Source organism: Pongo abelii, chromosome 8, assembly GCF_028885655.2.
Source record: "Pongo abelii isolate AG06213 chromosome 8, NHGRI_mPonAbe1-v2.0_pri, whole genome shotgun sequence".
NCBI lineage: Eukaryota > Metazoa > Chordata > Mammalia > Primates > Hominidae > Pongo > Pongo abelii.
The window spans coordinates 98,034,679-98,057,297 of NC_071993.2; the positions used below are offsets into that span (position 1 = coordinate 98,034,679).

The 22,619-nt window shown below is 35.2% G+C and overlaps 1 protein-coding gene and 1 long non-coding RNA gene across 10 annotated transcripts in view; one reads left to right on the forward strand and one right to left on the reverse strand.

The window, feature by feature from the left end:
• PCGF5 (polycomb group ring finger 5) overlaps positions 1–22,619 on the forward strand; it is a 118,881-nt gene that overhangs the window by 85,107 nt on the left and 11,155 nt on the right. For 5 of the 9 annotated variants that reach the window (XM_054522620.2, XM_024253884.3, XM_002820968.6 and 2 more), the window contains exons 4-8: positions 1,246–1,301; positions 1,406–1,465; positions 4,007–4,155; positions 14,041–14,139; positions 17,140–17,229. In XM_054522620.2, coding sequence (XP_054378595.1) covers positions 1,246–1,301; positions 1,406–1,465; positions 4,007–4,155; positions 14,041–14,139; positions 17,140–17,229 — 454 coding nt within the window. The remainder of the gene's footprint in view (positions 1–1,245; positions 1,302–1,405; positions 1,466–4,006; positions 4,156–14,040; positions 14,140–17,139; positions 17,230–22,619) is intronic. The other 4 variants (XM_063727658.1, XM_063727660.1, XM_024253885.3 and 1 more) reach the window with 1 other exon arrangement.
• Positions 597–21,503, reverse strand: LOC129048315 (uncharacterized). Its single transcript, XR_008510548.1, has 3 exons — positions 21,345–21,503; positions 15,053–15,132; positions 597–836 (listed from the first exon to the last, which is right to left on the reverse strand). It is a non-coding gene; the product is annotated as an uncharacterized LOC129048315 (long non-coding RNA).

Sequence of the window (22,619 nt, forward strand, 5' to 3'; positions counted from 1 at the left end):
ATAGAAGAAATATAAACTTAAAAAATAATTTTTAAGTTTAAATTTTAATTCTAAAAATTTTAAACCTATTCAGTATGGAAGTTATGGATGATTTGGAGAGTTCAGTAGAGTAAAAGAAGCAAAACAGAGTATGTGACAGAAATAATGTAGGTTTTATTTTCACATTTTTTTCCAGTTAGAAGGAAAGATTGAGAAACAGAATAATAGTTTGAAAAGAGTTAATGAGTTGAGAAAGGTTTTGGGTTTTTTTTAAAGATGTGAGAAACCTCTATGTGTTTGTAGTCTTGTAGAAGAGTAATGTTGTTGAGCAGGATGAAGGAGATGAGGCAGGAAGGGGGTGTTGTGGGGGCAAGAGAATGGGATTGAAGACAAAAGGCCACGAAAAAGATGAGTTATATGGCAGGAAAGAAAATAAGAAAAATGTCAAGATAAACATTTAAAGTTTTCATTTCAGAAGGTAGAACAATAAAGTGGTCTAAATTTCTCAGAAGAGAGGAATGGAGATTATTTCATTTAGAGGAAAGAGCCAGAGCTGTGGTAGAGATTTTGAGAATGGGCGTATCAGCTGTTGCTGCATAACAGACAACCCCTAAATTGATGCTTGAAAAAGCAAGCATTTATTATTCCTCCTGGTTCCGTGGGTTAGCTGGGTGGTTCATCTGATCTTGGCTGGGCTCCCTCATGCAACTGTAGTTAGCTGCGCATTGGGTAATCTGCTGTGCTGATCTTGGGGGTGGGCTGTCTGTGGACTAGTCTAAAATGGCCTCAGCAGGGCAGCCTGGCTCTCTTCTACGTTGTCTCTCATCCTCCAGCCTTGTTCTCATGGTAGCAGGATTCTGAGAGAGAGAAATAGAGACAAAAGCATTTGATGCCTCTTAAGGCTTAGGCTTAGAACCAAGCAGTCACTTGTGCCACATTCTGCTGGCCTCAACAAGTTTTAAAGCCAGACCATATTTCCAAGGCAGGGGAATAAACTCCATTCTTAGTCAAGGGAGGAATCTCAAAGTCATGCTCAAGAGTGTGGATATAGAGAGAGCTGGGGACTGGGACCATTTTTGTTATCAGTCTACTACTGAGGAAGGCTGTAAATAAGTGTGTTCCATGGACAGAAGAGTGTGGTATAGTAGATGTGCTAAAATTGTGTATGTATTTTGTAACATGTATAAGATTATACATCTCAGACTATTTACATGTCAGATCTTGGTGTCTTCATTGTTGGTATTTTCTTTCTCCCCCCTTTCGAAGGTTGGACAATACATTAGAGGAAATTATATTTAAGCTGGTGCCTGGACTACGAGAACGTAAGTGGCTCTTTAGGTTCTTGCAGACTTTTGTGTTTTATGAAATCAACATTTCTATTAAAGATTTCATGACTTTTACCTTTATACTCTTTCTTTTAAATTAGAAGAACTTGAGCGTGAATCTGAATTTTGGAAGAAAAATAAGCCTCAAGAAAATGGACAAGGTGACTTTTTCTTATGTCTGTTTCTGACAGCACCTCTTAAACTGGTCAGCTTTTCATAGTTTAGGTGAACTAGTATGTCTCTTCAGGCTCACATTTTTCCTGCACAAAATTCATGCACCCTTTTATTTACATTATGAACCTTTTTCTCTATATGAGATTTTATATAAATGAGTGTAAATCTGAAGTCACTTTAGTTGAAGGTAATTGGAAATAGAGGAAATTGGACTTTGGGAAGAGAAAAGGGAGATAAAAGAGAAAATTGGCTAGATGTTTATAGTAGTAATTTCTAGGGAGCTAAAGGAAGCTGAAGTAAGAAATAGCCACAGCTTGCAACTAAACAGTGAAGAGTTTTTTGTTTTGTTTATTTTGTATGTTTGTCTCTAAAGGAGAGGGAGCTGAGATGTGGCTGAGCCAGATCAGGAGATTTTACTATGCTCTGATATTCTGGAATGAAGTTTTTATAAGTAGAGCTCAGGTGATACAAACTTATATATCATGGAAATTTAGAAAGTATTTCTGGGTGCTTATGGGAATTTTCTCCATCACCCAGATTTCTCCTCTGGGTCCCAAGAGACTCAGCAATTAGTAATTTTTAATAATAATTTCAGCAAAGGGGCAAACATTACTGAGCAGATAAAAGGCTTTTAATGTATGTGTGTATATATATATATAATATATGTATAAAATCCACACAAAGGGATATTAAAATTATAAGAAACTAGTATCGCTCCCATTTTTTTAAGTATGAGATTTCATTTAGGATGTCCTAAAAATCATTTAAAGTTATTCAAGAATGTGTGTGTATTCTTATAGGGTCACTTGTGAGTTCAGCCTCCCAATCTTGGTTTTCCCATAAGATCATAGGATTGTCAATTATACATGATTAAGGTGAATGAGATCTCTCTTTTTTAATCTGTAAAATGGAGATTATCATTTTATTAGTTCAACTTAACTGTGCAAGGCTGTTAGAGCAGGGGAAGTTTGAGAATAGTTTTGATGACTAGAATAAGGTAGCAAGAGACTTTTTATCTGTAACAACAACAGCAAAACAGTGGCAAAGAAGCTAATCGTGGCCAAAAAAATAACTAGGGTTTGTTTTGCCCACGTGTACACTGCAATTAAACAATAACAACCAATTATAGTAGTGCTCTAGTAAAAATACAGATAAGATAAGGCTAATTAAATATTCCAGTTTTTGACTACCTATTCAAGAGGACAGGAGCCTGAGGGATTGTCATCAGAAGTTATGTGGTAGGTTTACTCTATGGTTCTACTTATCACAGTTTAACTTGTGAAGGGCTGTAGCCTACTTTGTGAATTTTATCTCCCTTTTCCTATTGTTTCTCCCATTTTAAAGTATTTCTGGTATTTGGTCTTTAGCTTGGGTGGAGAATTCGGATTTTTTGTTGGAGCTAGGAGTTTGGTTCATAGAAGGCGACTCCTATCTATGTATATTCTCTATAAATAAGGAGAAGAAAACATGTAGAAAAAAGAGAACCCACCTCCCCGCTCTATGGTATACCTGTAGTGCTTTTACTACAGTCATCGAAAAGGATCTGGCCTGTCACTTTGCAGGGAAACTTTTCTACAATGTAATGTTTGGCTGGCTAATTTTTTCAAGTGTTAGCTTAGAGGTATCTCATCTGGAAATCGTCCCTGAACCTCTGCTTCACTCCCAAAGTTTGGGTTGTCTCTTTTGTATGTGCATGCATAGTCCATTTTACCTCTCACATCCTGTATTTGTCTGGTTTTTTTCTTTTTTTTTTTTACTTGCCTTTATTTGATTCCATACCCTGACCACTGTGAGAGAGAGGATGATAGCTCTAGTTTCAGTATTGTTCCCTCAGGCCTTGTATGATGTGTATCCAACGTATAGTTAAAGCTACTCAACAGATGAACGATAAATATAGCTGCATTATTTATAGGCTACAGGTATGTAATAGGTGAAATACATTTGTATATAATATAAAGTATGGCATTCAGATTTCTTTAATGGAGTTGTAACATGTTATGTATTAATAGCTATATACATGTTAAAAAGCTAATTCATTATACTCGTTTTTTTCACTGGCTGATTTTACGAATAGTAATTTGAAATTTTGAGAACTTAATTTTATCATTTGAAAAGTATTTGGTTTTAATTTGAATATATACTTATATATAAACTTGAGTATAATTTATATATACACCTATAAATAATTTGGAAGTATTTTTATATATCTTGTCCACTTTCTAACATAGTCTAATTACTAATTGTAATCATTTTTTTGGCTAAATACAGCTAGTCCTGAATCTTTCATTTGGATGTCCCAATGAGCCTAGAAATCTTACGCTATGTTAATAAGTTTCCAATTTTTTTTTTTTTTTTTACAAAATATTTCCATTCTTGAGTTGGTTGGAACATTTTAAAGTTACTAAGTTCTTCTTCAAAAACTGTTAGGAAATTTTTTAAAGTTGATTTTTGTTTTGATTATCAATGTATGATTGCTTAACTTTAAAATCAACTTTGATTTATAGCTTAGTTTTGTTTAAATTATACAGATGATACTTCAAAAGCTGACAAACCGAAAGTAGATGAAGAAGGTGATGAAAATGAAGATGATAAAGATTATCACAGAAGTGACCCACAAATTGCTATCTGTCTAGATTGTTTACGAAATAATGGGCAATCAGGGGACAATGTAGTAAAGGTGAGTGAACAAGTACTGTGGTATTTTTATGATCAATTTATAGTAAACCCTTGATAATTTGTTGACAAATTTTCTAATGCTTCAAAATGTTTGCTTTCAAAGTTTTAATTAACATAATTAAATAAAATGCCATTCTTTGACAATCCTATGCTTACAAATGGTTACAAGTCCCACAACTGAACCGTCCTGGGCCAATGCCACCATCTAGTGGCTAATCCCCAGAATCACACCTCTGTTTCTCCTTTTATACCTTTGTTGGGAATTCATATGCATGGTTTCTGTTTTTTAGAGTGGTGACCAACTTAGACTTAGAGAATTTCATGTCACTGGTAGTTCTAGCCCTTTTATTCATTCTCTTCTAATTTTATCCTTTATTTCTCTATTTTTATTTGCAACTCAACAAGATTTCCATGTGAGAGCTAACATATTTTGTGAATAATTTAATCAATTAGTTTTGAAGTAAAATTAGATGTTGTAAAATGCCTCTGAACTTTTAAATTCCTTGAAGGCCCTCAGTTATTTCCTATAGAATCTCCATTTCTGGTACTGTTTTCCTCTGCCTCTGCTAATTGAATCTTTCCTTAGAGGATCTTTATAGAAAGTTTAAAACACTCTGCTTTTATTGATTTTCTTTGGTCTTTAAATGGTGTTACTTTAATAATGTTTTCTACCTTTTTATTACAAGCAGCTTTTATTTTTATTACAAATCTTCACTACGTTAGCTGTTAGATTTTTGTCACTTTATCCTAGCAAATGTCATCCACTGAGAATATTGTTTATCTCTCTGTATTCTGTGTTTTATTCAAATGCCTATATTCATTGTCTCTAATTCTCTTTTACTTCCTCTGTGTAAATCTATAGGCTAGTGGGTTGAATTTTTTACTAATATGTTTAATGGCATTTTCCTATTAGGAAGTGAAAAACAATTTTTCACTTCAGATTAAGTTTTCCTAGCATCTTATAACAACATATATGAGCACAGTAATTCAGTGAATATTTATCCACTACGTGAAGAGTAGACAGTGAAGATGTAAGTAGTAAGAAAAAACATCTTTCACTCAAGGAACTTGGTTAGGTCTTATACATACAAATAGTTAAAATAAGGTAATTGATTTTGTTAAGGGGAATTTATTGGACGGGGCATGTAATAAAGTGCATCCATCTTTAGAGAAATGACCACTGTACCTATTTATCCTTACAGTATTTTCAGTTGTTTTTTATGGTCTTTCCCAAAAGTCATCCCCCTTTTTGGGAAGTTCTTTTTCATAAAGTTCATGGTCATCCTTTAGCTCTCTAATACAGGAGTTAGCTCATACTGAAAGTTAAATCAATGGAAAGGCTGAATATCTTCTCATAAACAAACGTAAAGTCCACTTCTCTGCATGATTTCTCATATGAAAGTATAAAAGATTGAATTTTATAAATTTATTTGAAAAATTAACCACCCCTGCTTCTTGTTCTCCTTTTTGATATCTTTGACACTTTGCTATTCTAGTTGACCTTTTATCCATTCACTCTTTCCTTTATGGACTTGTATTCATCCTTGTACCTTCATTCTTAGTTTATAAATGACTTTTACTAAGCTACCCTGATTCTTCCTTTTTTTCCTGGGCCATTCCTGCTTTGTCTCCACTGCCTCTACTTCTTGCCTTCTACTTGATATATGTAAGTATGTCCTAATACTTTCTCTGTATCTATATTAGGAGATCTTCTCCATTTTGTGTGTGGCTTCAACTACGCAAAGGATTTTTTAACTTTTATTTTAGGTTCAGGAGTACATGTGCAGGTTTCTTACATAAGTAAATTGTGTGTCACAGGTTTGGCATAAGGTTATTTTGTCACCCAGATAATAAGCATAATACTCAATAGGTAGTTTTTCAATCCTGTCTCTCCCTCTACCATTCCACCTTCAAGTAGGGCCTCGTGTCTGTTGTTCTCTTCTTTATGCAAAGGACTTTTAAGTCCTCATTTCCAGCCCTGGTTTTTTTCCCAAGCTGAAGTGTTATGTCTCTGTTTTTAAATACACCAGTTGAGAGTTTCACTAACAATGGAAACTTGACTTGTCTAAGTTGTCTAATTCATTATACTTTCATCTAACTTTGGTCCAAACATGCAGTTTCAGTTATGACTGCTGTCTTTCAGCCAATCAAATAAGTTCAAAAGCTTGGCGTCATCTTTGACCTGTTACTCTTTTCTTTCAACCAGTCACCAAGTCCTGCAAAATTCCCCCCAGTTTAGTGTTGCTCACCCTTATATCTACATTTTTAAAGTAGTTATTAAGTGTTTTCTGTACCCTTAATTTTTCTTTTGTTATCCAGGGCTAGGGCCACTTGCCTGAGTGTGTATAAGGCCCAGAGTGAGGGCCATGACCAATCTCAGGGTCAGATGGTAAGTATTTTAGGCTCTGTAGGCCATATGGTCTCTGTTGCAATTTACTCAACTTATTCATTATAGCACTAAGGCCGCACAGACAATAGTAAATGAATGGGCATGGTTGTGTTTCAATAAAACATTACTTATAGAAATTGATGGCCAGCCAGATTTGGCCTGAGGACATGGCCATCGTACAGGCCAAAAGTTTGCCACCTTTTGGCCTGTACAATTAAGTCATAACTCCTTACATTAGTATTCAAGGCCCTTCACTAACAAGCACCTCTTTTAATAAGTTTATCTCCCATTAAACCCATTAGTAAATCGTCCTTTCAAAACAAGTGATTATTCCTTTATGTATGTATTCGTTCCCTCTCTCTGTCTCTTCCCCTCCACCTCGTGTGTGTGTGTGTGTTGGAAACCATATATCTGACAAAAGATCTGTATCTAGATTATATAAAAGCTTGTGTTACGAATATTTAAGACCTCTAAAACTTTGAACAACCCTTCCTTTTTGGCGTGTTCTTTCCTCTTCCACCATCCTATGCTTCTGTCAAGACCCAGAGATTTTTATTTTTTGTGACGCTTTTCCCAACCCAGTGAATCCCTTTTCTGAAATTCTGTAGTACTTATATTTATCTCTCAATTAGGGATTAGTTTGTTATCTATTAAGGATGCGCCTAAGAGTTCTAGGCACTGATACTATCTTTTTTTATGTGTGTGTTGTCCTTGATACTAGACTGTAACTCCCTTAGTGGCAGAGACACAATGTCTGTATTGCTTTATAGCCTTCTCAGCCATCTCATTCCTCTGCAGAAGGATGTGATTCACAAATGTGGTGGGGCAGTAGTTAGTTGCATGTATAGTTTATACAGAATACCTACTGCTTTTGTAATACAGAAGTCAAAGTCAAGAGTGGGATGTCAGTAAAAAGAGTAGAGTAAGTATCTCTGAAAATTCACTTTTCCATAAAAGTATAAAAATACTGGCAAAAATGTTCATTGTCAGCTTTTTCAGAGATCTGATATTAAACAAAGGCTTATAGATGCATATAGAGCATTTTATCAAGAAGATGACTGTCAGTATAAAGGGTGAGCTTTGTGGCATTTTAACTTGCTTTAGTTCCAGCCCCTGCTCAAATTCTGCAGTAGCCTTGAAAATAACTGCCTGCTTTCTCATTGCAGACTCTCAGGGACCAAAGGGAAAGAACAGAGGTAGAGCTCTTTCAAAGCCTCATTGCCAAAGAATGGTCATTATTTGACCTGTCTGGTTGTTTCCTCAGAGACCCCACTTACAAGATTGTCAGTATTCGACTTGACTTGGAGCTTGCCCCCATGGAAAAAGCCTTCTCTGTGGGTGGGGGAAAGGGGCATTTGTCAAAAACAATTACAGGCAAATGTTTCAACTTTACAACTGCCTGAGGTATAGATAACATTTGGAGCAAACAAGAGACTCACCAAAAAGCTTAAATGGAAAAGCTGGAGAGTGAGATGTCCCTAGGAGCTTCAAAAGGCTGTGACATATTCCTTGAAATCTAGAGTGCCAAGTGCATATATAGAGTTGTATGCATGTTCGGGAAGGACCTGAGAAGGCCCTAAGCTCTCACCTCTGCCTCACCTTGAGGTGGTCTGCATGAGTAGTAAGCGGAGACTAAGGCAGAGTTGTCAACACCTGGGTTGAATATTGGTGGTATGCCCCCAGACACATACCCAGACTCTTGGCAAAGACTGAGCAACTTAATGGCTCCAGATGTGTAAAGAAATCTCTGTTCCATTATTAGCTGACCTCTAGGCAGAAACTTTCATGACTACATATGGTAAAGAATACAGACTTTATGGAATTAGTTTAGGACTGAAGAGCAGGCAGGAATCTGATTTCCAGTATTGCAACATTATATCATTTAAAATGTCTAGTTTCAACAACAACAACAACAAAATATGAGAGATACTAACAAATACAGTGGTCCCTCAGTATATGTTGGGGATTAATTCCAGGACCCTTCATGGATAACAAAATCTGTGGATCTCGTGTCCCTTATATAAAGTGGTGTAGTATTTGCACATAACATATGCACAACCTGCTATATACTTTAAATCATCTCTAGATTACTTATAATACCTAATACAATGTAAATGCTATGTAAATAGTTGTTAATACTATATTATTGTTATTGTTGTATTGTTATTTTTATTGTTTTTAAAAATATTTTTGATCTGTGATTGCTTGAATTCACAAATGCAGGACTGCAGTTACAGAGAGCTGATCGTTTGACCCATACACAGGAAAAGAAGCAGTCAATAGAAACTGTCACTGAGGAAGCCCAGACATTGTACTTATTAGGCATAGATTTGAAATTATCTATTTAAATATGTACAAAGAACTAAAACCATGGTCCGGGCACCATATGAAAATATAAGAATGATCTCACCAAATACAGAATATTAAATATTTTTTAATATTCTGGAGTTGAAAAGTATAGCAACTGAAATGAAAATTTTGCTGGTGAGGCTCAACAGCAGACTTGAGCCAAAGAAAAAGAACCTATAAAATTGAAGTTAAATGAATTGAGATTATTCAGTCTGAGAAACAGAAAAATAGAATGAAGAAAAATGAACAGGTCCTCAGAGACCTGTAGACACCATCAAGCCTACCAGCATACACATAATGGAAGTTCCAGAAGGAGAGGAAATGGAGAAAAAAGGACAGAAAGTATATTTGAAGAAATAATGGCCCCCAAAAACCCAACTAAATTTGATGAAAAATATTAAACATTTGAGAAGCTTAACAATCTTCAGGTATGATAAATTCAAAGAAATTCATACCTAGACACGTCATAATCAAACTATTGAAAGACAAAGAGAGAATCTTGAAAGCAACAATATAAAAGTGACTCATGCACAAAGGACTCCCAGTAGGGTTAGTAGCTGATTTCTCACCAAAAGCTGTGGAGGATAGAAAGCAATAGGATAATATATGCAGAGTGCTCAAAGAAAGAAAACTGTCAACTAGTAAGTCTATATTCATCAAAAATCTATAGCCTTCCAAAAGGAAGGAGAAATTAAGTTATTCGCATGACCTTGGATTTGGCAGTGGATTCTTAGAAATGACACCAAAAGCACAAGCAACAAAAGAAAAGAAATAAATTGTAAATGTAAAACTTCATTAAAATGTAAAACTCTTGTATATCAAAGGACACTTAAAGTGAAAAAAGTTACAGAATGGGAAAAAATATTTGCAAATCACGTCTGATAAGCCTTAAATGTACAGGTATATGAAGAACTCTTATAAATTAACAATAAAAAGATGGCCCAATTTGGAAAAAATAGGCTAAAGGCTTGAATAAACATTCCTCTAAAGAAGTTATAAAAATGACCAATAAGCACAGGAAAAGTTGCTAAACATCACTAGTCATTGGGGCTCTGCAAATCAAAACCACAATGAGATATCATTTTGTACCTACTAGAATGGCCAGAAATTTTTTTTAAGGAAAATAATAAATGTTAGAGAATGTGGACAAATTGAAACCTTATACATTGCTAGTGAGAAGGTGAAAGTGCAGCTACTGTGGAAAACACTTTATCAGTTCCTCAAAGAGTTGACATGGTAATTCCACTTCTAAGTATGTGATCATATCCAGTAGTCCCCCCTTATCTGTGGAGCATATGTTCCAAGACCCCCAGGGGATGTTGCAACCACAGATAGTACCAAATAATCCTGTATATACTGGTTTTTTAAACTTGATAACTGAGATAGCTAAGTCACTAATGGACAGGTGGCCTATACAGCATGAATATGCTGGACAAAGGGAGGATTCACAACCTGGGCAGGATGGAGTAGGATGGTGCAAGATTTTAACATGCTATGCAGAATTGTATGCAGCTTAAAACTTATGAATTGTTTATTTCTAGAATTTTCCACTTTGTATTTTTGGACAGTGATATATTGACTGGGTAACTGAAATCAAGGAAAGTGAAACTGCAGATAAGGAGGGACTACTGTATAAAATAATTGAAAACATGTTCACATAAAATCTTGTATATGTATATTCATAATAGCATTATTCATAATAGCCAGAAAGTGAAAACAACCCAAATGTCTATCAACTGATGAATGGAAAAGCAGAATGAAAGGAAATGTGATACTATTCAGTCATAAACTGCAATGAAGTACTGATACATGCTACAAAATAGATGAACTTTGAAAACTTTATGCTAAGTGAAAGAAGCCAGACACAAAAGGTCACATATTATGTGATTCCATTTATACGAAATGTCCAGACAAGGATAAAGACAGAAAGTAGATTAGGGTTGTCAGGGGCTGGGAGGAGGGAAGGTTGGGGAGTGACTGTGAATAGATTTGGGTTACTTTTGAGGATGATGAAAATGTTTTGGAATTAGATCATAGTAATGGTTGTACAACTTTGTGAATAGTAAAAAACTGTTATTAATCTCTGAAAGATTGTAAGTAGTGATACCAACATCATTTCTGGAGATTCTTCCTGATTTCTTGACAGATGAAAAATACACAAATTAAGAGTCTTCCAGTACAGATTGAGTATCCCTTATCCAAAATGGTTGGGACCAGAAGTTTTTTGAGTTTTGGAATATTGGCATTGTATATACTTACAGTTGAACCTCCCAAATCTGAAATGAATGAGTGTCATGTCAGCCCTCAGTTTCAGATTTTGGGACATTTCAGATTTCAGACTGGGGATGATCAATCTACACCCTTATATTCTTCTCTGACTTAACTGGGGCTTGTAAAAATGTGCTAATGATTCTTTGTAAGCTGTTTGGGGCAAGAAGAAAATTGACAGGAAACCTTGGGATAGTTGAGAAGGTGAACAGATAACAGAGAAGATAGACTTGTACATTTAACCCTTTGTTTTCATGCTGTCTAGAATATCCGTCTTCACTTTTGAAATGGGTAGAATATGTGTTGATTTAGATGTAACTTTTAACTTCTGTCTTCTTTTAATGGATGTTTTATCATCTGTATTGTGACCAGGTTATTATTTGTTAATTTATTTCTGTTGGTCTTTGCCAGGAAATATGTTTTGTTAGGAAAACATTTGCTAGGAAATAAACATTGACTGCATAGTTGTGACTTAGTGATGCTGACCTCATTTCCTATACATAAAAATAGGAGTAATTATCTTCAAAAGAGTCTATTGCTGTTTTGTGTGTTTTAGTATTCTGATAACTTTTGAGGTTGTGGAATGTAATTTTGTTTCACATATTGGTTCATGTTTATTATGTCTACAACCTCATTTTACTTCATTTTCAGCTTGGGTATCCCTTCTGGATTGGTTCTTATATTTTAGTGATAGTCAAGCTTAAAGAGTGAATTAGTACTGCTCTACACATTTTACAAATGAGACACATCAGGCACAGAGAAGTTTGTTCTTCCATTAAAGTACTGGCACGGCCTATCAGACACTATTCTTCCCAACACAAGGTCCACACTATGCAACTTCTGATTTCTGGGGCATGCTGTGGCCTAACCAGCCTCTCTCTGTTGAACCCTATGGCTCCTCAGAGTCCCATTTGACATCACTGCTCTTTCTAAAATTATTTAAAAGCTGTGATACCATGTTTTAGAAAATGTCCCTCGTGTTTCAGAAGTTATACATTATAATATTCACAGAATTGGAAAAAACTGCTTTAAAGTTCATATGGAACCAAAAAAGAGCCCACATTGCCAAGTCAATCCTAAGCCAAAAGAACAAAGCTGGAGGCATCGCGCTACCTGCCTTCAAACTATACTACAAGGCTACAGTAATCAAAACAGCATGGTACTGGTACCAAAACAGAGATATAGACCAATGGAACAGAACAGAGCCCTCAGAAATAATGCCGCATATCTACAACTATCTGATCTTTGACAGACCTGACAAAAATAAGCAATGGGGAAAGGATTCCCTATTTAATAAATGGTGCCGGGAAAACTGGCTAGCCATAGGTAGAAAGCTGAAACTGGATCCCTTCCTTACACCTTATACAAAAATTAATTCAAGGTGGATTAAAGACTTACATGTTAGACCTAAAACCATAAAAACCCTAGAAGAAAACCTAGGCAATACCATTCAGGATATAGGCATGGGCAAGGACTTCATGTCTAAAACACCAAAAGCAATGGCAACAAAAGCCTAAATTGACAAATGGGATCTAATTAAACTAAAGAGCTTCTGCACAACAAAAGAAACCACCATCAGAGTGAACAGGCAACCTACAGAATGGGAGAAAATTTTCGCAACCTACTCATCTGACAAAGGGCTAATATCCAGAATTTACAATGAACTCAAATTTACAAGAAAAAAACAACCCCATCAAAAAATGGGCAAAGGATATGAACAGACATTTCTCAAAAGAAGACATTTATGCAGCCAACAGACACGTGAAAAAATGCTCATCATCACTAGCCATCAGAGAAATGCAAATCAAAACCACAATGAGATACCATCTCACACCAGTTAGAATGCCGATCATTAAAAAGTCAGGAAACAACAGGTGCTGAAGAGGATGTGAAGAAATAGGAACACTTTTACACTGTTGGTGGGACTGTAAACTAGTTCAACCATTGTGGAAGTCAGTGTGGCGATTCCTCAGGGATCTAGAACTAGAAATACCAGTTGACCCAGCCATCCCATTACTGGGTATATACCCAAAGGATTATAAATCATGCTGCTATAAAGACACATGCACACGTATGTTTATTGTGGCACTATTCACAATAGCAAAGACTTGGAACCAACCCAAATGTCCAACAACAATAGACTGGATTAAGAAAATGTGGCACGTATACACCATGGAATACTATGCAGCCATAAAAAATGATGAGTTCATGTCCTTTGTAGGGACATGGATGAAGCTGGAAACCATCGTTCTCAGCAAACTATCGCAAGGACAAAAAACCAAACACCACATGTTCTCACTCATAGGTGGGAATTGAACAATGAGAACACATGGACACAGGAAAGGGAACATCACACACCAGGGACTGTTGTGGGGTGGGGGGATGGGGGAGGGATAGCATTAGGAGATATACCTAATGCTAAATGACGAGTTAAGGGGTGCAGCACACCAACATGGCACATGTATACATATGTAACAAACCTGCACATTGTGCACATGTACCCTAAAACTTAAAGTATAATAATAATAAAAAAAGAAAGAGAAAAACTTAAATAATAAAAAATATATATATTTTTGTGCTTTTTGTGACCTTTTTTTCTTTTTAATTTAAACTCATGTTTTCTTTACTAAGATGTCTAGAGGTAAGCAGATTGCCTATTTGCCAGGATTTTCCTAGTACACATGATAATATATTCTTGAAGAATGTCATGTAAGTATCCAATAATTAGGAATATTTTTACTCGCAAATACTAAAAAGCTATAAATTGAAATGTTTTCACAATACATTTTAAAAATACTCAAAATGATAGTGGAACTGGTAGCTATGGTTTCACCAGAAGCAAGATAGAACATTTTAACTGGTAATCTTTATTTCCTTTAGGGTTTAATGAAGAAATTCATTCGATGTTCTACACGTGTGACTGTGGGAACTATTAAAAAATTTCTAAGTTTAAAACTAAAACTTCCAAGTTCTTATGAGGTAAGTTAAATAATATCTAAGCTTGATCATTTTGATAATTCTGATTTGAAGTAAAATTCTAACAAAAGTGAAAACAGAATATATTCAAATTAATTTTTGTGGAAACTGATTATTTTTGTGTTAAAAATTTAATTTTCAGAATGTATTATTCTACTTAGGTAATATGTATATTCTAATTGAACATATCCTGAATGAACTATGATACTAATACATTTAGTGTTTTATAATTAGAGGAGATATTTAAAGAACTTAACATTAAGTACTCCCAAAATAAATATACCAGCTAAATGTATTCATGCCTTAGGGTATGTCATTTTTTATCTGAGATCTTTGAGATCCATTATTACCAATTCTTTATAGACTTCTTCAGAATGTAAAACATTGTCTTTTTATCACAAGGAATTTCATAAGTAATCACATTTCTGTGAAATGCAGAAGTGGTTTTGTTTAGCACTAGACATAACCAACATATTATAGCTGCATAAATGTAATTTACCAGTTTATTTACAGAAGAGGTAAACTGCCCTGATATTGTTCACAGCATAGCTTTTCATGTGTTCCATGTTTAGAGAACGTTTTTAATCCTAGAGTTATGACTAAAACATAGTAAGGAAATATTTCTCACCTGCCTAAATGATGATCTTACAATTCATTAATTTCCCCTTCTTCCCTTTCGAGTTCTGATAGTAGCACCTAGAAAATTAAAGACCAGGCCGGGCGTGGTGGCTCATGCCTGTAATCCCAGCACTTGGGGAGGCTGAGGCTAGTGGGGTCACTCAAGGTCAGGAGTTTGAGACCAACCTGGCCAACATGGTAAAACCCTGTCTGTTCTAAAAATATAAAAATTAGCTGGGTGTGGTGGCGGGCGCCTGTAATCTCAGCTACTCAGGAGGACAAGGCAAGAATCACTTACTTGAACCTGGGAGGCAGAGGTTGCAGTGACCCGAGATCACGCCACTGCACTCCAGCCTGGGCGACAGAGTGAGACTCCATCTCAAAAAAAGAAAAGAAAAGAAAATTAAAGACCAGGACTAGTTTCCTGTATAAACAAAGACATCAAAGGAAAGGCAGCATAGTTTTTCTGGCTTATCTGCAGTAATATGAATATCATGAAGAGTCATCATAGGAGAAATAAAACGTGATAGACATTGATAGGTATTATGTCCATGTTTTGAGGAAGTCGCTGATCCTGAGCTTATTTGAAAATTTCTCTCAGATGACTAGTCTGTGGGTTGAAAATTGTTGTTATGGTATGGTTCTACAAATATTTTTTAAAATTCTAGAGACATCAACGTTTGTATTAGGAAGAAATTATGGAAGTTAACTATAAAGCCCAATGTACTTGGTAAAAATAAATGATAGTAACAATCTATGGATACAACTACAGTGAAAAATAGACAATAAATTGTTTTTATGATTTGGTTTGCACTTTATTTTCTTCACGCAAAATAGCATGTATGGTTTTATTTCCTTTTAAGTCTGATTCATTGAGTTAACATTTTCTAATTTTTAGAAAGCTGTTATTACTAAGAGAACTGTTACTCTTACATAGTCTTACTTCTGGCATGTATATATTTCGCTATAAACAAAGATGGAAGGGGGAGAGATTCAGTACGCTGACACCTCCTTATGTATCCCAATGCAAAGGACTTTTCCTATGACTTTTGGGAATCTTTTTCAGTTCCCCCCTTATTTTGCTGCCTAGCATGCAGGGGGATTATTTAATGAAATACCTGACAGCTGAAGCTTTTGTAACAGCATTGCTAACTGGGGCAAGATAGTTTAGTTGTTAAACGACATTAACAGATGCAGTATACCTGATGAGCAAAATGCATCCTAAGTAAGACCCTTTACTTTGCTTATGAATTAATTTACAAAAAACATAAAGAAAAATGAAATTATCTCCTTTATTCTTTCAAAAGTTAATAAAATGATGCCTGAAAAACATTTTGAGGTCCATGTAAGTCATCATAAATCATCAAAAAATCAATAATTTTGCTTCACATGTCTAATACAATTAACTGAAACTATACTCATCTTAAAGTTCAAAACTGTAGCCTCTGTCTAGCCAGATGCAGAATTATTTAAAACTCATTCTTCTTCCCCTCCCACACTTCAAATGAAATCTTTCCAGTTTGTTTTTAATAGCTAGAGAACTAAAATGTTATATTACTTATAGGGATCGATGATAAACATTTGCTTAATTATGCTTTCTTGAATTAGTGAATTATAGTCACAGTTCCTGTAGCCTTCTTAAAGATTTAGGGGTTGTTCGGTTCTTGCAACTTGGAGCAAAAGTTAACGCTGATAAGTACGCTTTTTTGAAGCTTTGTGCAAAGTGGGAAGAGGATCCTGTAAGTATTGTGCAAATTACCAACCAGGCAAACCAGAGAAGCCAGAGAGCCCTAAGAGACAGACCTGTGGCACAGTCATAACTTTTGTATCAAATTAGCTATTGGTAATTACTGAAAATTCTCATACACCTTTAAGGCCCCATAAATCACTGTATCCACATTCATTAATTTCCCTCTTCAACCCCAAACTAATAAGAAGAAAGTAACCCCTTCAAATCTCAGGAAGGTGAAAGAATTCTGAGGGAGGAATTGAGAAGCCAAAGGAGCTGAGAGGAACTGTGAGGTTTCTGCAGGTCTTGTTCAGAAAGGGGCAGTCACAGAACTATGCCTTAAACCTCTAAGAGACATGACAGAGATTTGGACTAAGAAAGGTTACATTGCATTTGTAAATTATGTGTATGAACTTGAGATATGGGTATATGGGACAAGATAAACAGTATCTTGTATATAGTATACAGCATAGTAACAGTATATAAGTAACATATCCAAATTGTTAATGCTTTAGGAGAATAAATGCTTCTTATTTAAAATAATGGATAATACTTTTGTTCCAACTATTTGAATATTTTTTGAAATTTCAAAAAATATGCAAAATACTTTTGAATTCAACATTATGTTAATAGATCTATAATGATTCTTTTTAAAGTTGGATGTGCTGTGCAATGGTGAAATTATGGGGAAGGATCATACTATGGAATTCATCTACATGACAAGATGGCGACTAAGAGGCGAAAACGTAAATTGCTTTTATATTTACCTATGTGTTTATTTAGTTACATACCATTACGTTACTCAAATTTAACAATATTAGAAACTAAAAAAGACAAACTAGCTTGGGAAGGGAAGAAACTGCTTTTTCTTGATACTGTTTCTCCTAGCACTCTGAAAATTGGTCTTATGTATAAAATCAAGGTCTGTGGTAAATGTGATTGTATTAGATTTAAAGTGAGATTAAAACCCTATCTAAATACGTTCAGGACTCTACTAACCAAGACAGAGAAAATGACATATTTTTTAAACCCAATAAGTTGTTGGAACATTTATGTATATGGAATGGGAGTGGGGGAAACTTAAGTTCTCCCCTGACTAATATGATTAATGGTTGATAAGGGTGTTTATTTTTGGTTGTGGTAGAGGGGACACATAGGGTAGAATCTAAATAATCTTCTTTCAGGTACCTCCTTTTCGTTGAAAATATAAACTCGGACTTAAGGGTAAGTGAGTTTGCAGTGCTTTCTGATGCCCGAATTAGATTATTGTGCCTTAGGCCCTAAGCATATGGGAGAAATGATTCAAAGGAGAAAACCAAAGAAAACCCAAAAAACCCAAAAGGCGAATTTTGTATTTTGAACTATATCTTTGATTCTGGTTAATTCTGTAGGACTGCTATGTGAGACTGAGATACGAGACTAAGGAGTACAGTAGTAACTTAGGTTCTACTAAGTTCTATAGTAGTAACTATAACTTAGGTTCAAGCATGGGATATTAGGCAAATTTGAGGTACTAGGGATTGTAGGACTGATATATGACACTAAGGAATACAGCAGTAATGCTATCAGAAATTATCTTCATAATCTGAGTGCATAAATAAACATGAATTAAGATTGACTATAAAGTTGGAGTAGATAACATCTAAGATTATCTTTTGGACATTAAGATTCTGTGTTTATGATACAATATGCCATACTCTGTGTAATTTATTCTGTAAACTAGATTTATTATATTTTCTCATGAAAATGTAAATCATAAAAAAAACACAAAATTAAGAAATTTGACCTCACACAAGAATAAGAAATAAGAATCCCGATATAATGAGGGTTGCCATGTTACAATATTTCCAAAACATATTTATATTGAATGTAAACATTTGTGGAATTATTATAAAACAAGCCTCAAAAACTCATTGTCTTATGGGTAAGATATTTGGCTCTTTTGCAGAAGAAATGTCTTGATATTATATAATAATAAATGAAGCACCTACATTTGTAAATCAGAAGTTTTTTTCCTGCTTGAGATGTAGTAAAAGCCCTGGTTAAAGCCTTCTTTGTGAGACTGAACGCTTTCGCTAGCAGCAGGAAGAAAAAATTACATTCTAATACCAGCCACCAAATAGTGTGTGCCCTTGAAGAACTCATCATACATGTTTGTGGCTCACATTTTTAAAAATCTATTTGCTTTTGTATTTGGTAAATTATGACCTGCCTTTCTGTAACATTTTATAATGTTTTAAATGATTGTACATACATCAACCACCCTCAGTTAATCCTTACAACCAAAATGTTCCAGGTACCAGGTACAGATTGCACAGGTAGTAAATTCTTTCTTACCCAACACTGTTGGGGAATGGATATTATGATATTACACATAATATTGTATTGAATGTAACTTCAGCTTTCTTTGACAGTTTAGCGGGCATTGCAGTGTGTTTTAGTGACTGAAATCATCGTGATGAATAGACTTGCCTTAAGGTTAAAGAGATGTTAGTGGTCATCCACTGCATGACCTCTACAAGTGGCTCACTTGTTCTTTACAAGAACTCCTCCCAAAGTTGCCCCAGCTGCCATTATTTTAATGTCAAAGTATGAAAGAGCTAATTTATAGACATTTTTAGTAAGAGACTATGATTTAAATCAGTCCTTACTGTTACATTTCTGATTACATATTTGTGAATAGTTTAAATTTTTTGTTGTTTCAGGCATATTTTAATAAAAGTTCAAAAAGTGGTTTAGTAGCTATGGTTCATCATTCAGGTGGAAACTAAACCAATAAACAGAAAAATTACTACCTTTTACATTTAGTGCAACAGTAAAGTAATATATTAGCCCTTTTCATTTCTTGGTGTGACAAACCTGTTTTTTAGTTGCTTTCCTTCTCCAAACCTGTTTCACCCTCAGTCGCCACAATCTCAATAGTTCTAAGATTGGTAGCTCCATTTTTGCAGTTGCTCAGACCAAAATCCCTGATGTCAGCACTGATTGCTGCCTTTTTCTTTCATCCATCCTTTCTTAGCAAATTCTGTAACCTTCACCATCAAAATATACATTCAGAATCCAGCTATGTCTCACTATGTCCACTTCACTACTAGTCCAACCCACCATCGCCATTCTCCTAGCAAGGCTCTGTGCCACCGCCCTTGCCCCACCTCTATCTTCACCTCACACAGCAGCCAGCGTGATCCTCTTAAGACAGGTTAGAACATGCCCACTCTGTTCTCTGATTCCTCCAATAATGTTTAATTTAGGTAAAATCCAGAATCTTTCTAGAGACCTACATATGTGGCCCCCATACAGTCTTCCCCAGATACTCTGTCTCCTCATTTATTCTGTCTCCCTGGCCTCACAGCACTCCAGCCACACTGGCCTGTTTTCTCAACCACACCCCACTTGCCCTCACCTCCCCTGGTATCCACCTAACTCATTTCCTTTACCCCCTTCACTTAAAGAATTTTGCTTCTACGTCACCTTCTCAGTGAGGCCTCTGACCTCCTCTAAAACTACAAACCCCTCTCCCGATGGCATTCTTACTCCCTTTTCATGCCTTATTGTTTTCCATAATATTTCATACCACCTCTGACATATTATGCCTCTTATTTATGTTTATTGTTTGTCCTCCAAGTAAAATATAATCTGAGGACAGGGATTTTTGTTTGTTCACTGCTAAATCTCCAGCACCTAGGGCAGTGCCCAGCATATATACTCAACCAATACTTGTTCAAAGAGTAAATTGAATGAAAATGTTACCTTTTATAAGGTAATGGTTATGCAAAATATATCCTACAGATAATTTTTATTTATCTGAATCTCAGCTTCCTTTTTTTCTGTTAAATTTTCAATTTTTGTTCAGCTTCCAATTATGAATTATTATAATATTAATAGATGAATTCTGACAGTTGAGTGACATGGACAAATGCAGCAGTATCACTAAAACAGTCATTTCTTGATTAAGCTCCTGTAGCATATTGTTGTGATCACATCCCTTATTTCATCATCCACTACCAGCAAGATGCCAGGATGTCTGAAGAGCTCTTACTAGTCTACCTATTGGCTAACTAGCTCTGCCTCGGGCTGGAGTCAGCTTATTTCCTAAACTAATGACTTCTATGTGGTTCTTTTACTTGTTTCTCTCGCTTTTTTGTATTAAACATTTTAAGCTACCCAGGATTAATTTATTTATACAAAAACACAAGGTTAAGATTCTAATTTATTTCAAATTATTTTTAAATCAGAAATACAATGTATTGAATATTGAATAATCCATATTTAACCTTATTGTTTTGAGATGTCACCATGTCTGTGCATATGTGTGTATGCATATGTGTGTGTGTGTGTGTTCCTAGACATTGTTTTGTTCTTGTGAGCAGGTCTTATTCTGTACCAGCATTACACATCATCTACCTTTTATAAAGATCTGGCCACATAACACTCCTATCTAAAACCCTCCAGTTGTCTACTTTCTTTGGGATAAATTTGGATGAAGTTTAAACATGTTTTATAAGGCAAATAGTTGGGCCTTCTAGGTTGCTTTATGATGTGTATTAGTACCTATTAGGGAAAAATCCCCAATTATGCTTTTGAAAATTGTGTTGACTAGTTTTACCCATTTATTCTTCCAAATGAGCTTTAGAATAGGATTGCGACTGGCATTGGGTTATATTTCTAGATTGATTTGGCTGGAATTGGCATCTTTGCAGGTTTTTTATTCTATTTGGTACTATGGGATGTCTCCTCATCTATTCTACACACTGTGAGTAGATCTGTCATTTTCTTTCCTCCTCATATTGGATACCACTCTCTGCCCCCTGGAGTCTTTCATCTCTGACAAGGATACTCCATATTCAGATTACCCCTTTACCTTGCTCTGCTTCTAGCCTCTTAGGAAGAATCTCAGGATAATTGATTTTGCCTCAATTTCTCAAGTATAGTGGAGTATTTCACCTGCACCATACATATTCTGTGCCACTGCTCTCCTTTGTCTTGGGGTAGTTCCACCTCAGGCTAAGCCTGCTTTCTATGGTCCCTGCCCTCTCTAGACCCTTGTCTCCATTGTGATGCATTTTTGAAAGATTTTTATCTTTAGGAATCAAAACAAACAGCTGGTCAGACTTAGCTCTTAACATTTTTTCAGTTCATATCAGTATCACCACCTCAAGTTTCTATACTCAAGCTTGGCATTAATCTTTTTCTTATTAGTGGGAGAAAAAAGGAAAAAAAAAACATGCTTCTTGATCTTTAATGCAAATTCAAATCATCTGAGGATCTTGGTAAAATACAGATTCTGACTCAGTAGGTCTGGGAATAAGACTCAAGATACTGTATTTCCAGCAAACTCCCAGGAGATGCTAATGCATCTGATCTTCGGACCATCCTTTGAGTAATAGTGTTTCAGGAGATGTGATCTGTGACTACTGACTTTCCCTGTAGTTTCCACATCTATAAATTGAGGATGCAGAATTACAGAATCAGATCTCAGTTTGGAAGGGACTTATGTCATATCATCTGATCTGCCATCCATCTAATACTTGGACTTTCTTCACAATATTCATACCCAGGGGTCATCACATTTTTTGAAACATAAATGGAATCATATGTATTGTTTTACAACTTATTTAAAATTTGATAATGTGTCTTGTGCAGAATCAGTAAACTTTGAAACAATTTTTAATACATTAATAGTATTCCTTTTGTGGCTGTAGCATAATTTGATTAACACACTCCTTTGATGGACATTTAGATTTTTTTCAAATTTTTTGACATTACAAGCAAGGTGTTCCAGTACCTACTACACATATGCAAGCATATCCATTGGCTAGATTCTTAGAAGCAGATTTTCAACAGAGTATGCATGTTTTAAATTTTGATAGATACAAATTGTCCTCTGAAAAGGTTTTAGTGGATATTATTTGAGATTTATAATCATACCAATAATGGATGAGAGTGCCCATTTTCTGACATCCTCCCCAACACTGCATATCATCTATTTTATATTTCTTCTGTTAACTTACCTATCATAGTCATTCCCTTGGTTCTTTTTCATCATGTTTGTCTTTTTGTTAATGACTTCTAGGATCTCTTTAAGTGTTCTGAATATGAATCTTTTGCTGTTATGTGTTACAGCTATTTTCTTCCA